This window comes from Vicia villosa, linkage group LG2, assembly GCF_029867415.1.
Source record: "Vicia villosa cultivar HV-30 ecotype Madison, WI linkage group LG2, Vvil1.0, whole genome shotgun sequence".
NCBI classification, from domain to species: domain Eukaryota; kingdom Viridiplantae; phylum Streptophyta; class Magnoliopsida; order Fabales; family Fabaceae; genus Vicia; species Vicia villosa.
This window is the reverse complement of record NC_081181.1, coordinates 208153911-208167421: the sequence shown is the minus strand read 5'-3', so window position 1 is coordinate 208167421 and position 13511 is coordinate 208153911. Positions and strand designations below refer to the sequence as shown.

General features: G+C 37.5%; 2 protein-coding genes across 2 annotated transcripts; both read left to right on the top strand.

Annotated features, from left to right (window-relative positions):
• Window positions 1–226: 226 nt before the first annotated feature.
• LOC131653726 (G-type lectin S-receptor-like serine/threonine-protein kinase At2g19130) lies at window positions 227–3475 on the top strand. Its single transcript, XM_058923997.1, has one exon. It carries the CDS (start codon window positions 499–501, stop codon window positions 2881–2883), a length of 2385 nt encoding a protein of 794 aa, XP_058779980.1. The 5' UTR covers window positions 227–498; the 3' UTR covers window positions 2884–3475.
• Window positions 3476–3654: 179 nt separating this feature from the next.
• LOC131653727 (G-type lectin S-receptor-like serine/threonine-protein kinase At2g19130) lies at window positions 3655–5802 on the top strand. The gene has a single exon (XM_058923998.1). It carries the CDS (start codon window positions 3859–3861, stop codon window positions 5212–5214), a length of 1356 nt encoding a protein of 451 aa, XP_058779981.1. The 5' UTR covers window positions 3655–3858; the 3' UTR covers window positions 5215–5802.
• The last annotated feature ends 7709 nt before the right edge of the window (window positions 5803–13511 follow it).

The following is a 13511-nucleotide window of genomic DNA, read 5'->3' as shown; positions in this document are numbered from 1 at the left end:
GGGGACAGACATGATTTTTATGCCCATTTCACTTGGCGGACGTGTCTGTCACGCTCGTTTTTTGGCAGGCTTAAGACGGGACAGGCGGCAGGCGGGGCGGGCCGCCCCTTTTGCCACCCCTAAACGAAGTTGATTAATTTGCCTCAACCATAGAATTTACTTGTGTGGAGCTAATAGGACACAATAAACTTGAAATAAGTAAATTGGTTTTTTGACGAAGATATGAGATTGACGACGGGTACGAACTTCTTTGATGGTAGTATAGTACAACACGACTTTTGAGTCATGACAATAAGGTCACTAGTCCCTCTTCATCGAAGTTTCTCCATTGAAGTTTCTCAATGAAGACGTGAAATTTACAACAGGTGACAATGACTTAAACCGATCCACAAGGACCTTAATGTATGGGAGAGCAGCCACATTTTCCCTCACAACTTAGACCTATTATTCTTCCATAATTTTCTTTATATGTAGTTTCTCCATTGAAGAGTTTCAGCCATGTTCAATATGATGAAACCATGGCTCTGGCTTTCTCTTCTTAACCTCTTCTTCTCATTACACTTATATCCTTCTCTTGCAGCTTTGACAACAATCTCAACAAACCAATCTCTCTTTGGTGACCATACTCTTATCTCTAAAGGAGGAATCTTTGAATTGGGTTTCTTCAAACCAGGTAATTCCTCTAACTACTACATAGGCATATGGTATAAAAACATCCCTTTAAAAACAATTGTTTGGGTTGCCAACAGAGACAATCCTGTCTCTGACAAAAACACTGCCACCTTAAAAATCTCAGCTGGTAATTTAGTTCTATTAGACCAATCTTCAAAACAAGTTTGGTCAACAAACATGAGTTTTCCTAAGTCAGATTCTGTTTCAGCTATTCTCTTAGATACTGGAAATCTTGTTTTGAGAAATAGGCCTAATGATGATGATGCATTAGATCCTCTATGGCAGAGTTTTGATTATCAAACAGATACGTTTCTTCCGGGTGGAAAAATTAAGCTGGACAAGATAACAAAGAAGTCTCAGTTTCTGACTTCATGGAAGAATAGGGAAGATCCTTCAACGGGTCTTTTCTCTTTGGAACTTGACCCTGAAGAAACAGATTCATATCTTATTGTTTGGAATAAATCTAAAGAGTATTGGACAAGTGGAACTTGGAATGGAAATATTTTTAGTCTTGTTCCAGAGATGAGATTAAATTACATCTACAATTTTTCATTCGTGTCGAACGAGAATGAGAGCTATTTCACTTACTCATTGTATTCCGATTCAATTATATCTCGGCTTGTGATGGATATCTCGGGCCAGATCAAGCAATATACGTGGATGGAAAGTTTGAATCAGTGGAACCTGTTTTGGTCGAAGCCAAGACAACAATGTGCGGTTTATTCTTTGTGCGGTGCATTTGGGATCTGCACTGAAAACTCTAAGCCGTATTGTACTTGTTTGAGAGGTTTTGAGCCCAAGTCAGTGTCTGATTGGAATATGGAGGATCACTCAAGTGGGTGTATCAGAAGAACAAGTTTGCAATGCAAGGGTTCCTATCCCTCTTATAGGGATAATTACGCGTTCCTTGCAATGACCAACATGGCATTACCTAAACATGCACAATCTGTGGGGTTAGGGAATGCAGAAGAATGTGAATTTACTTGCTTGAGAAACTGCTCCTGCACTGCTTATACATATGATAGTAATGGGTGTTCAATTTGGTTTGGAGAACTCATGAATCTACAACAATTGACTTCTGATGATAGTAGTGGACAAACTTTATTTATCAAACTTGCAGCATCAGAATTTCATGATGCTAGTGAAAACAGATATCGAGGGAGGGTGACTATTGGTGCTGCTGTGGGTGCGGTTGTTGGCATAGGGATACTCTTATCCCTTCTATTGTTTTTCATACTTAGGCGAAGAAAGAGAATGCTTGCTAATGGAAATCTTTTGGACGGTTTTATGGTGGAATTTGAGTACAAGGATTTGCAAAATGCCACGAAGAACTTCTCGGAGAAATTGGGAGGAGAAGGAGGTTTTGGTTCGGTTTTCAAAGGAACTTTAGCTGATTCAAGTGTGGTAGCAGTAAAGAAGCTAGAGGGTGTTAGCAAAGGAGAGAAGAAGTTCAGAACAAAAGTGAGTATAATAGGTACAATGCAGCATGTTAATCTTGTCTGGCTTCGTGGATTCTGTTCGGAAAGTACAACCAAAAGGTTCCTGGTTTATGATTACATGCCAAATCTTTCCTTGGATTTCAAGTTATTTGGAAACAACAATTCTGAGGTGTTGGGATGGAAAATGAGATACCAAATAGCTCTTGGAATTGCAAGGGGACTAATTTACCTACATGAGAAATGCGAAAAATGTATCATACACGGAGATATAAAGCCGGAAAACATTCTCCTTGACGCTGATTTTTGTCCAAAACTTTCCGACTTCGGCCTATCTAAGCTAATCGGACGGGATTTCAGCAGAATCCTTACAACCATGAGAGGAACAAGAGGTTATCTAGCCCCAGAATTGTTATCTAGAACTGCTATCACTGCCAAAGTCGATGTTTACAGCTACGGAATGATGCTTTTTGAGGTTGTATCAGGTAGGAGGAACTCCGATCTATCTCAAGATGGCGAAGTTATTTTCTTTCCTACCTTGGCTGCAAAAGTAGTTAACGAAGGTGGCAGTGTGATCACTCTTTTGGACCCTAGGTTGGAGGGAAATGCTGAGATTGAAGAGGTTACTCAAATGATAATAGTTGCTTCTTGGTGTGTTCAAGAAAATGAAACTCAGAGGCCAACGATGCGTCAGGTACTTCAAATTCTTGAGGGGATCTTGGATGTGAATGTGCCACCAATTCCAAGATTCAATCAAGTGTTTGTAGATAACTAAAAGCAATATGTGGTAGTTAGCTTTAAGTCTTTACAGAAAATTAAAATGGATTGTTGTGTCTGTTGTTATTTGTTACTCTTGATTTTATAGTAATATATGGTTTGAATAATGGTATTTCCTTTCCAAGATGGTATTACATTCATTCAAAAATTGTTAAAATTTTATTTCACATAGCTGTTTTTGTCACTCAATCAAGCCATTTCTTGAAACCCTTCACAATGGTTAAAGACTGCATTCCATTATGCGCGTCTCTGGTGAAATAGGAAGTGTGATACAAATGAAGTGAAATACGAATTTCTCATATGTATGACACGACAAGGTAAGATTTGAATTTAGAATGGTCACCTTTAACACCAAAATAAGGCTCTAAGAAAGCTACATGAGGAATTCTAGCATCATAAAGAATAAGGGTAATTACTCTTGTGCAAAAATCACTAGGATTCTCATCGACATATGGAACCATATGCAATAAGCAAATCATAGTCTCTTACCATGATCTAAAGATGAATATTGCAAAGCATCATCTGGTCGTACTACCTACACGCAGTCATTTTATTGATCATGTAGACCACGCTACACCAAAAGTCAACTCTTCTCATCTTATCGTAATCTTATATTATGAAAGGTGGATTAATTTGGCTCAACTTCGGAATTTTCTAGTGTGGATCAGTAGGACACAATCAACATGAAATAAGTATATTTGATTTTTAATGAAGATATGTGATTGATGTTTCTACTTACTTTTTTGATGGTAGTCTAGTACAATACGACTCATGAGTGATGACAATAAGGTCACTAGTCCCTCTTTCTCAAAGTTTCTCTGTTGAAGTTTCTCAATGAAGACATGAAATTTACAACTGATGAAAATGACTTAAAACTGATCCACAAGGACCTAAATGTGTGGAATAGCAGCCACTAGGTTTTCATTACCACAATTTTATTTAGATATAGATTCTCCAATGAAGAGTTCTAGCCATGTTCAATATGATGAAACCATGGTTTTGGCTTTCTCTTCTTACCCTCTTCTTCTCTTTACACTTCTATTCTTCTCTTGCAGCTTTAACAACCATCTCAACAAACCAATCTCTCTCTGGTGACCAAAACCTTATCTCTAAAGGAGGAATCTTTGAACTCGGTTTCTTTAAACCTGCTAATAACTCCTCTAACTACTACATAGGAATATGGTACAAAAAGGTTAGCCAACAAACAATTGCTTGGGTTGCCAACAGAGACAATCCTGTCTCCGACAAAAACACTGCCACCTTAAAAATCTCAGCTGGTAATTTAGTTCTATTAGACGAGTCTTCAAACCATGTTTGGTCAACAAACATGAGTTTTCCTAAGTCAGATTCTGTTTCAGCTATTCTCTTAGATAGTGGAAATCTTGTTTTGAGAAATAGGCCTAATGATGATGTATCAGATCCTCTATGGCAAAGTTTTGATCATCCAGCAGATACATGGCTTCCTGGGGGAAAAATTAGGCTAGACAATAAAGCAAAGCAGCCTCAGTTTCTAACTTCATGGAAGAATATCGAACATCCTTCAACGGGTCTTTTCTCTTTGGAACTTGACCCAGAAGGGAAAAAATTCTCTCTTCGTTGGAATAAGTCTCAAGAGTACTGGACAAGTGGACCTTGGAATGGACATAGTTTTAGTGGTGTCCCCGAGATGAGGATCTATAATTTTTCATTTGTGTCGAACGAGAACGAGAGCTATTTCACGTACTCCACATATAACGATTCAATTATATCTCGACTTGTGGTGAATATCTCAGGGAAAATCGAGCAATACATATGGTTGGAAAGTTCCAATAAGTGGAACTTGATTTGGTCACAGCCAAGAAAACAATGTGATGTTTATTCTTTCTGCGGTGCATTTGCAATATGCGATGACAACTCATTTCCTTATTGTACCTGTTTGAGTGGTTTTGAGCCCAATTCAGTGACTAATTGGAATCAGCAGGATCACTCAGGTGGGTGTATCAGGAAAGAAAGTTTGCAATGTAACGGTTTCAAATCCAATAATAATGACATGTTCGTCGAAGTCCCTAACGTGGCATTAGCTCCACAAGCACTATTTTCAGTGGATGAAGCGAGATGTAGATCAACTTGTTTGGAAACATGCCCCTACATTGCTTATACATATAACAAGAATGGATGTGCTATTTGGTCTGCAGACCTCATGAATATACGACAATTGTCTAGTGATGATAGTAATGGAGAAACTTTGTATATCAAACTTGTTAGTGAAAGCAGTTATCTGGGGAGAGTTACCATTGGAAATGTTGTGTGCGCGGTTGTTGGCATAGGGATGATTGGGATGATGCTCTAGCTTTAAGTCTTTGACAGAAAACTAGGAGGGCGCATTGTCTGTCATGTATAATTTGAATAATGAAATTCTCTTTCCAAGTTGGTATTATATTCAAACGAGATTCGGTAAAAAATGATATGTTATGCAATCAGAACTTTTTTATTCATCTTTTGTAACAAATGTTAAATCCAGATACTTACTAAGAGCCATTAAGGAACTAAATTGTAAAGATAAAAAATATGAACATAACTTCAGTAGGACATAACAACAATCACTTTGTAGGCAAATGAAATATCAACTTACTTGGTGGAGTCCTTCCTTCCTAATTTATGAGTTGAAAGGAAGACGGATATGAAGCAAGAGAGCAGGCCACAAGGAAGGATGAAACGACTACGATTTGAGGCTGCGATGTTGCCTATTTATTTTAACAGAAACCAATCCCGATTCAATATGTAGGCTTTTATTTCTATACATTTCTCAATACGTTTCACCTTTATCTTCATCAATCATTGGGGAATCAACATGATTATGAAAATTCTTGAATAATTAACAACAATAACAAAGAATTAACAAACCTAAACCTATAACAAAACACAAGTTTACCAGAGATATAAAACTCTAAAATCCACCAAAACAAAAAAACTATTCAATTTTATTATATATTCCCTCGGTTTCAAAATAACTGTCACATTTAAAAAAATAATTTGTTCCAAAATATTTGTCAATTTTAAGTTACAAAATGCAATTTAATATTTAATCTTTCAATTATACTCTCTAATAAATACTCTTCATTTATTCTTTTTTCACTTAACATTAATGCTAATTTGAATACACCTATAATTAATTAGGATAATTTGGCAAAGTTGATATTGTCTCTTTTATTGATTACTGTTTCTTAATCTGTGTGAAATGGTCTGTGAGATATTGGATCGAACTCTAATATGGTTGAAGGGTAGCTTCTTGGTTCGACAGGATTAAATATGAAGTCGAAGGTTGTTCACATGTTGGTGTCGAAGATGTTAGGGTTGTTAGCATATTAAATTATGTTTTAGTGTTTAAACCCTAATTTCTTAAGTTAGCTTGTTTATTAAGTTAGCTTGTGTAATGGGTCTTGTGGAAAAAGTCCATTAGTTAGTGTGTTAGGTTTTATTATAAATAGCATACTAGTCTCTCATCTTTACATACTGCAAATTATAATCTAGGGTAGAGATGTTATTTGTTATTCTTGTAAATTTGTAATCTTGTTTTCTAAGAGAAAATAAAAGAATAGCAGTTATAATCAATTATTTATTGTTCTTTATTTTTTCCTTGTTTTATACTTCGTTATTGGCATTAAATTCACAACAAATTGGTGCGGTGAACGTGAAGAAGATGCCTTCAACAAAGTATGAGATTGAAAGTTCACCAGAGTGAACGATATCGGTTTGTGGCACTTGAAGATGAAAGCCCTATTGGTTCAGCAGGGTTGCTTGGAAACGTTGAAGGGAGAGGCAGCCATGAGTGCTGAATTAACAACAGCAGAGAAGACGACTATGATCGAGAAAGCACACAGTGCGATTTTGTTGAGCCTTGGTGATAAGGTTCTCAGACAGGTATCAAAGGAGACGACGGCATCAGGGTTATGGGTGAAACTTGAAAGTTTGTATATGATTAAATCGCTAGTAAATCGACTCTACCTTAAGCAAGCTTTGTATTCATTCAAGATGACTGAAGGCAAAGTGGTAGCTGAGTAGTTGGATATGTTCAATAAGCTGATTCTTGATCTTGAAAATATTGAATGTGACGATCGATGATGAAGATCAAGCGCTGTTACTATTGTGCGCTTTGCCTCAATCACATGCTCACTTCAAAGAAACTCTCCTATATGGAAGGGAGTCTATGACCATTGAAGAAGTTCAATCAGCCTTGTATTCTAAGGACTTGAACGAAAGGAGCATAAACCTTCGACTGTTGGTGAAGGTTTTGCCGTTAATGGAAAATTCTTGCAAAAAGAAGGTAAGTCTGACAAGAAGAAAGACAAAAGTCAGCAGAAGTCTTATAGTGGCGAAGCATCTGGTATTCGATGCTATCGTTATAAGAAGGAGGGCCACACAAGAAAGGTGTGCCCTAAACGTCTGAAAGATCATGGAGGAAAGAATAATGGCAATGCAACCATTGTTCAAGATGATTTCGAATCATCTGATGTTCTGGTGGTTTCGAACAGTGACTCTAGGAAGGAGTGGATTATGGATTCATGTTGCATTTGGCACATGACTCCAAACAAAGACTTGTTCGAGGAATTATGTGATCAAGATGGTGGATCGGTACTGCTGGGAAACAACAAAGCTTGCAAGATTGCAGGTGTTGGATCTGTGAGATTCAAGCTTGATGATGAGTCAATAAGGTTGTTGACTGAAGCCAGGTATGTTCCTGATTTGAAGAGAAATCTGCTTTCTCTTGGTGAATTCGACAAGAAAGGATATGTTTTCCAAGGAGAGAAAAGTATCCTAAGAGTCATGAAGGGGTCGAAGGAAGTCTTGAGAGACGTGAAGAAACACGACTTGTATACCCTTGAGGCTGAAGTTGTAAGTGGTTCGACAAATGTTGCATCCACGAAACCTTTGTCGAAGAAAGAAATTTGGCACATGAGATTGGGTCATGTCAGTGAAAGGGGTCTGGTCGAATTAGGGAAACAAAATCTGCTTGGTGGAGATAAAGTCGAAAAGCTGAAGTTTTGTGAACCTGTGTACTTGGAAAATCTTGCAGAGTGAAGTTCAACACAGGCAAACAAAGAACACATGGATCCCTTGATTACATCAATGCTGATCTTTGGGGGCCTGCAAGGTATCCATCACATTCAGGAACAAGGTATTTTCTATCCATAGTTGATGATTATTCCAGGAAGTTATGGATATTCATCCAGAAGACTAAGGATGAAACTTTTGAGAATTTCAAAATTTGGAAGACTCTGGTCAAAAATCAGACTGGCAGGAAGGTCAAGAGGTTGAGAACCGATAATGGCCTTGAATTTTGTAATGAGGCGTTCGATATTTTTTGTGATGCCTTTGGTATTGCAAGGCACATAACCACTGCAGGTACTGAAGGTGGAGAAAAACACAAGAAAGGGTGGATTGAATTGTGTTATTTATCAATTAAAATTCCCTTTCCTTTTCTTTAACGTCTTTTCTTTCACTTAGTCATCTATTAGATTATGCTTTGCTATTGCGGAAGCGTGAAGTGTAGAACTACATAACCAATAAGATGTTCATTTTAACTTCTAAAGGATATCAGAACTTCTGACTTTCTTAGTACAGTTCTGAGGAGCTTTTGCTTGAATGTTCTAAGTTAAAATGACATGTGGAGAAAGTAAAAGACACATTCATTTTTATCCTGGTTCACCTTCTAACTAAGGCTACCTCCAGTCCACCTTTTTCAGGTGATTTGCCTCTGTCCATAGGTCTTAATCCAATAAAACCAAATCATGATTACAACTGCACGATCCTCCGTCGTGACTAACAACCTGCACAACCAACTGCTGTGACTAACCATCTGGACAATGACTCGTTCAGTGATCTCCATGAGATATAACGTTCATTGACTCAGGAACCCTGCACAAGCCAACTACTCGTGACTGGCTGCAAAGGACTGTTCAGTGATCTCCACGAGATATAACATCCCTTGACTTCCTGCACAACCATCCTGTTGTGTCTAACCCTGCACAACCAACCTATTGTGACTAACCCTGCACAGCAAACCACTGTGACTAACCCTACACAGCAAACCACTATGACTAACCTTAGATGATAAACCGTTCAGGGATCCCATTAGGATATAACGTTCACCTGTCTACTAGAGATTACAAGAATGCTTCTTGTTCAAGCTGATTCTCTCCTATCTTAAGCACATATGTTTATGACACTTTGACTGGAAGTCTCTTCTGGTGCCTAAACAATCTATCATAAGTTTCTAAGATGTTTACACATTACGAGCAACAACTCTATGTGTATACATTATATTACAAGTTATATCAGCACTTGTAGTCTTCTTCTTTTATCTTCTGATTGAGATCTTCTTCTTCTGAAAGCAGATAAAGAGCAGCAGCTCTTATGTAGGTTGCTTCTTTTCCTGATCTTCTGAAAGCAGATTTAGAGCAACAACTCTATTGAATTGCTTCTACATGTTATCTTCAGCTTCTGCTTCTTCAATAATGATCTTAAAGCTTGTTACAATTGATGACACGTTGATCAACATCAGTAAACATGAAACACTCTACGAGCAACAACTTAGTGTATTCAGTTTCCTTTGTCTTTCAATATGATCAATTTGACACTTGATCAGGTATTCATGGACATCTTCTAACTCCATTGAAGGATACTACTTAACAGCAGGAATTTCTTCTTCATCTTCTTGTGTCTGCTTCTCATAGGCTTATGATTAGTGTATAACAACACTATGAATTAATTCATCACATACTGAGTATGTGTTGCCTCTTGTGTATTTTCTGACGCATGGATTCATATTTCTTCAATCAAGCTTTTCATGCTCAGCTTCTTTCTATAGATTTTCTCTTAAGGTTTCTCCTTTTCTGCACTCTGTAGTCGCACCATGGATACACACTTTGGATACTCATTTAATGCACTTTTGGTGTACCATTTGACACACATTCAAGTTTGAAGTTTGATATATATATATATATATATATATATATATATATATATATATATATATATATATATAGCTCGGTGTGTTACCGTTAGAATCTAGCCATTGAGGTTTGATTGAATATTGCTTTGAAAGCCTTCGTCTCGATTGGCTCATAAATGACAAGTGTTGTTCTTGGCAGAACCTTATCTTCAACATGATGATTGCAGTTGATGGCGTGCTTCTTTGGTTAAGCTTGTTTTTTAACGCGCTGCATGTGGCTTACTTCTTCAATCAACCTTGGGAGTTTTTTCTTTTAAATGTTGTAACCGTTTTGCTTATGATGATATTTCTAACGACTTTCTTCTTGATTCTGATCCTTTTTATTTTATTTGATTCTGTATGCTGAGCTGTAGAATCTTCACTGGCTTGTACGTGACTTCTGCTGATGTTTGTATATTATATGTCACTGTATCGTAGTCTTCAAAACTTGTAACGTCATAACTTCTGATCTTTATACTTGCATGATCTTCTGATGTTTGCAAAGCTTCTTGTAATGATCTTTCTTGTTCATTTCCTTGAGGCTTCTGATGTACTTTCTGATAATGTGCTTGTTGTATGTAGGCATTGATATTTCTTGTTCTTCTGAGTGGTCTTGTTCCTCATTATTTCTTCTTTACTTCAGATTTGCTGATCTTGACTAGTTTGACGAATTCTTAGTCAGAACATCTGATGAATGATGTTTAGCTTTGTCAATCTTCTGAATGTTTCTGATGTAGTTGTTACTCACAAAATATATGCTTGTTATCATCAAAACTAGATTCTGGACATAGATTCTCAATCTTGTTCTAACAGGTACTCCACAAGAAAATGGTTTGGCTGAAAGGTTTAATCGAACTATTTTGGAGAGAGTCATATGCATGTTGACTAGTGCTGGATTAAAGAAGGTGTTTTGGGCTGAGGCTGTTTCAACAGCAACCTATCTAATAAACAGATGTCCTTCGACAGCGTTAGATATGAAGACACCTGAAGAAGTTTGGTCGGGACATCCACCAGATCTCGATAAACTGAGAGTATTTGGCTGCATAGCCTATGCTCACATTAGACAAGACAAGGTCGAACCTAGAGCTCTGAAATGCATGTTCATGGGATACCCTGAAGGAGTCAAAGCTTATAGGCTATGGTGCCTAGATCCAGGTCACAGGAGGTGTATCACCAGTCGAGATGTAGTTTTCAATGAAGCTGAGATGGCTTTCAAGAAAACTGATGATGATGATGGTCGAATTGCAGAAGAGCTGGAACAGGTGGAGATTCTTGTTGAGGTGGAGCAAGTTGATGATGAATTACATATCCCTGATGAAGTCGAAGAAGAAGCAGAAGATGCCGAAGAAGTTGAGGAAACTGTAGATCTAATAGCTTATGCATTAATCTATGCCAGTGAGGTTCTTGATGATGAGCTTAAAGATTATAAGGAAGTTATGAGGATTCGAAATAAGACTGAATGGCTAAAGGCCATGGATGATGAGATGAAATCTCTTCATGATAATCACACATGGGAACTGATCAAGAATCCTGCTGGAGCAAGGTTAGTCAGCTGTAAATGGATTTTCAAAGCTAAGTAAGAAATCGAAGGAGTGGCGTCGAAAAGATACATGGCAAGGTTGGTCGCAAGGGGTTTCACTCAGAAAGAAGGTGTTGACTTCAATGATATGTGTTCTCCTATTGTGAAGCATATATCCATTTGAATGTTGCTTGCCATGGTGGCACAGTTTGACCTTGAATTGGAACAGATGGATGTAAAGACTGTGTTTTTGTATGGTGATCTAGATGAAACGATCCTGATGAGGCAACCTGAAGGGCATGTCGAAAATGGGAAGGAAGATTATGTGCGCAAGCCAAAAAGATCTTTATATGGGTTGTAACAATATCCTCGACAGTGGAATAGGAGATTCGACAAGTTCATGGCACGCATACGTTTTATTAGAAGTCAGTTCGACCATTGCGTTTACTTTAGATTTCGACCTGGTAATTCATTTGTTATTTTGTCGCTTTATGTGGATGATATTCTCATAGCAAGCAACAATGTTGAAGGTGTAAAGAGGGTGAAGGCTGAACTCAATAAGGAGTTCGATATGAAGGATCTGGGAGCTGCTTCCAGGATTATTGGAATTGTCATTCGAAGAGATAGAAAGAAGTCGAAGTTATGCTTATCTCAAGAGGCATATCTACGAAAGATTCTCGAAAAGTTTGGTATGTCGAATTAGAAGCCAGTTGTGACTCCGACAACCTCTCAATTCAAGCTGAGTATTGATCAGTGTCCCAATACTGATGTCGAAAGAGCCTATATGAATAGCATCCTATATGCTAATATAGTTGGTTCTTTGATGTATGTTATGATCTGTACTAGACCCGATATAGCATATGCAGTAAGTCTTGTAAGCATGTACATGGCGAATCCTGGAAAGGCTCATTGGCAAGCATTGAAGTGGATTTTAAGGTACATAAATGGGTCTCTGAATAGGGTGCTAATTTATGATGGATCCTTGGGTGAAGATAGTAAAGCAATAATTGAAGGATATGTCGACTCTGATTATGCAGGTTGTATGGATTCTAGAAAATCTATCTCTGGATATGTTTTCACTATGTTTCACACTACAACATTTCAGAAGGTTGTTGCTCTATCAACCACTGAAGCGGAGTATATTGCCTTAACTGAAGTTGTGAAAGAAGCAGTGTGGCTTGAAGGTTTTGCGAAGGAGCTGAAACTTCAAGGTCGAGGTATCACTATTAAATGTGATAGTCAAAGTGCAATACACCTGTCGAAGGACTCAGCATATCATGAGTGAACCAAGCGGGGAGAAGTCCAAGTGCTGAAGGTTTCGACAAATCACAATGCTGCTAATATGATCACCAAGACATTGCCGAGTTGCAAGTTTTTTCATTGTATGCAGTTGATAAAACTGCATGAAGAAAGCTAGTTTGTTCCCTTGATGTTGTAGAGTTAGGTCCAAGGTGGAGATTTGTGAGATATTGGATCGAACTCTAGTATGGTCGAAGGGTAACTTCTTGGTTCGACAGGATTAAGCATGAATTCGAAGGTTGTTCACATGCTGGTGTCGAAGATGCTAGGGTTGTTAGCATGTTAAATTAGGTTTTAGTGTTTAAACCCTAATTTTTTAAGTTAGCTTGTTTATTAAGTTAGCTTGTGTAATGGGCTTTGTGGAAAAAGTCCATTAGTTAGTATGTGAGGTTTTATTATAAATAGCATACTAGTCTCTCATCATTGCATACTGCAAATTTTAATTTAGGGTGAGAGAGGTTATTTGTTATTCTTGTAATCTTGTTTTTTAAGAGAAAGTAAAAGAATAGCAGTTATAACCAATTATTTCTTGTTCTTTATTTTTTTTCCTTGTTTTATACTTTGTTATTGGCATTGAATTCACAACATAGTCAATTGCGACAAATAATATGGGACGGAGGGAATAAAAGATAACATCGACCGTCATACAAAAAATGTTTAAGTACAGTAAAAGAAACTCTAATGGGCTTTTAATCCAAAACAGAAATAAAACAAAAAATTGCAAAAAATATTGAAATGGTGTTTTCGTGATCCAATTCTCTATCCGAAAGGATATAAAAATAGTCATTCCAACGACAAACTTACACAATGTCTGTCGAACCTTTCCGACACGCGACTT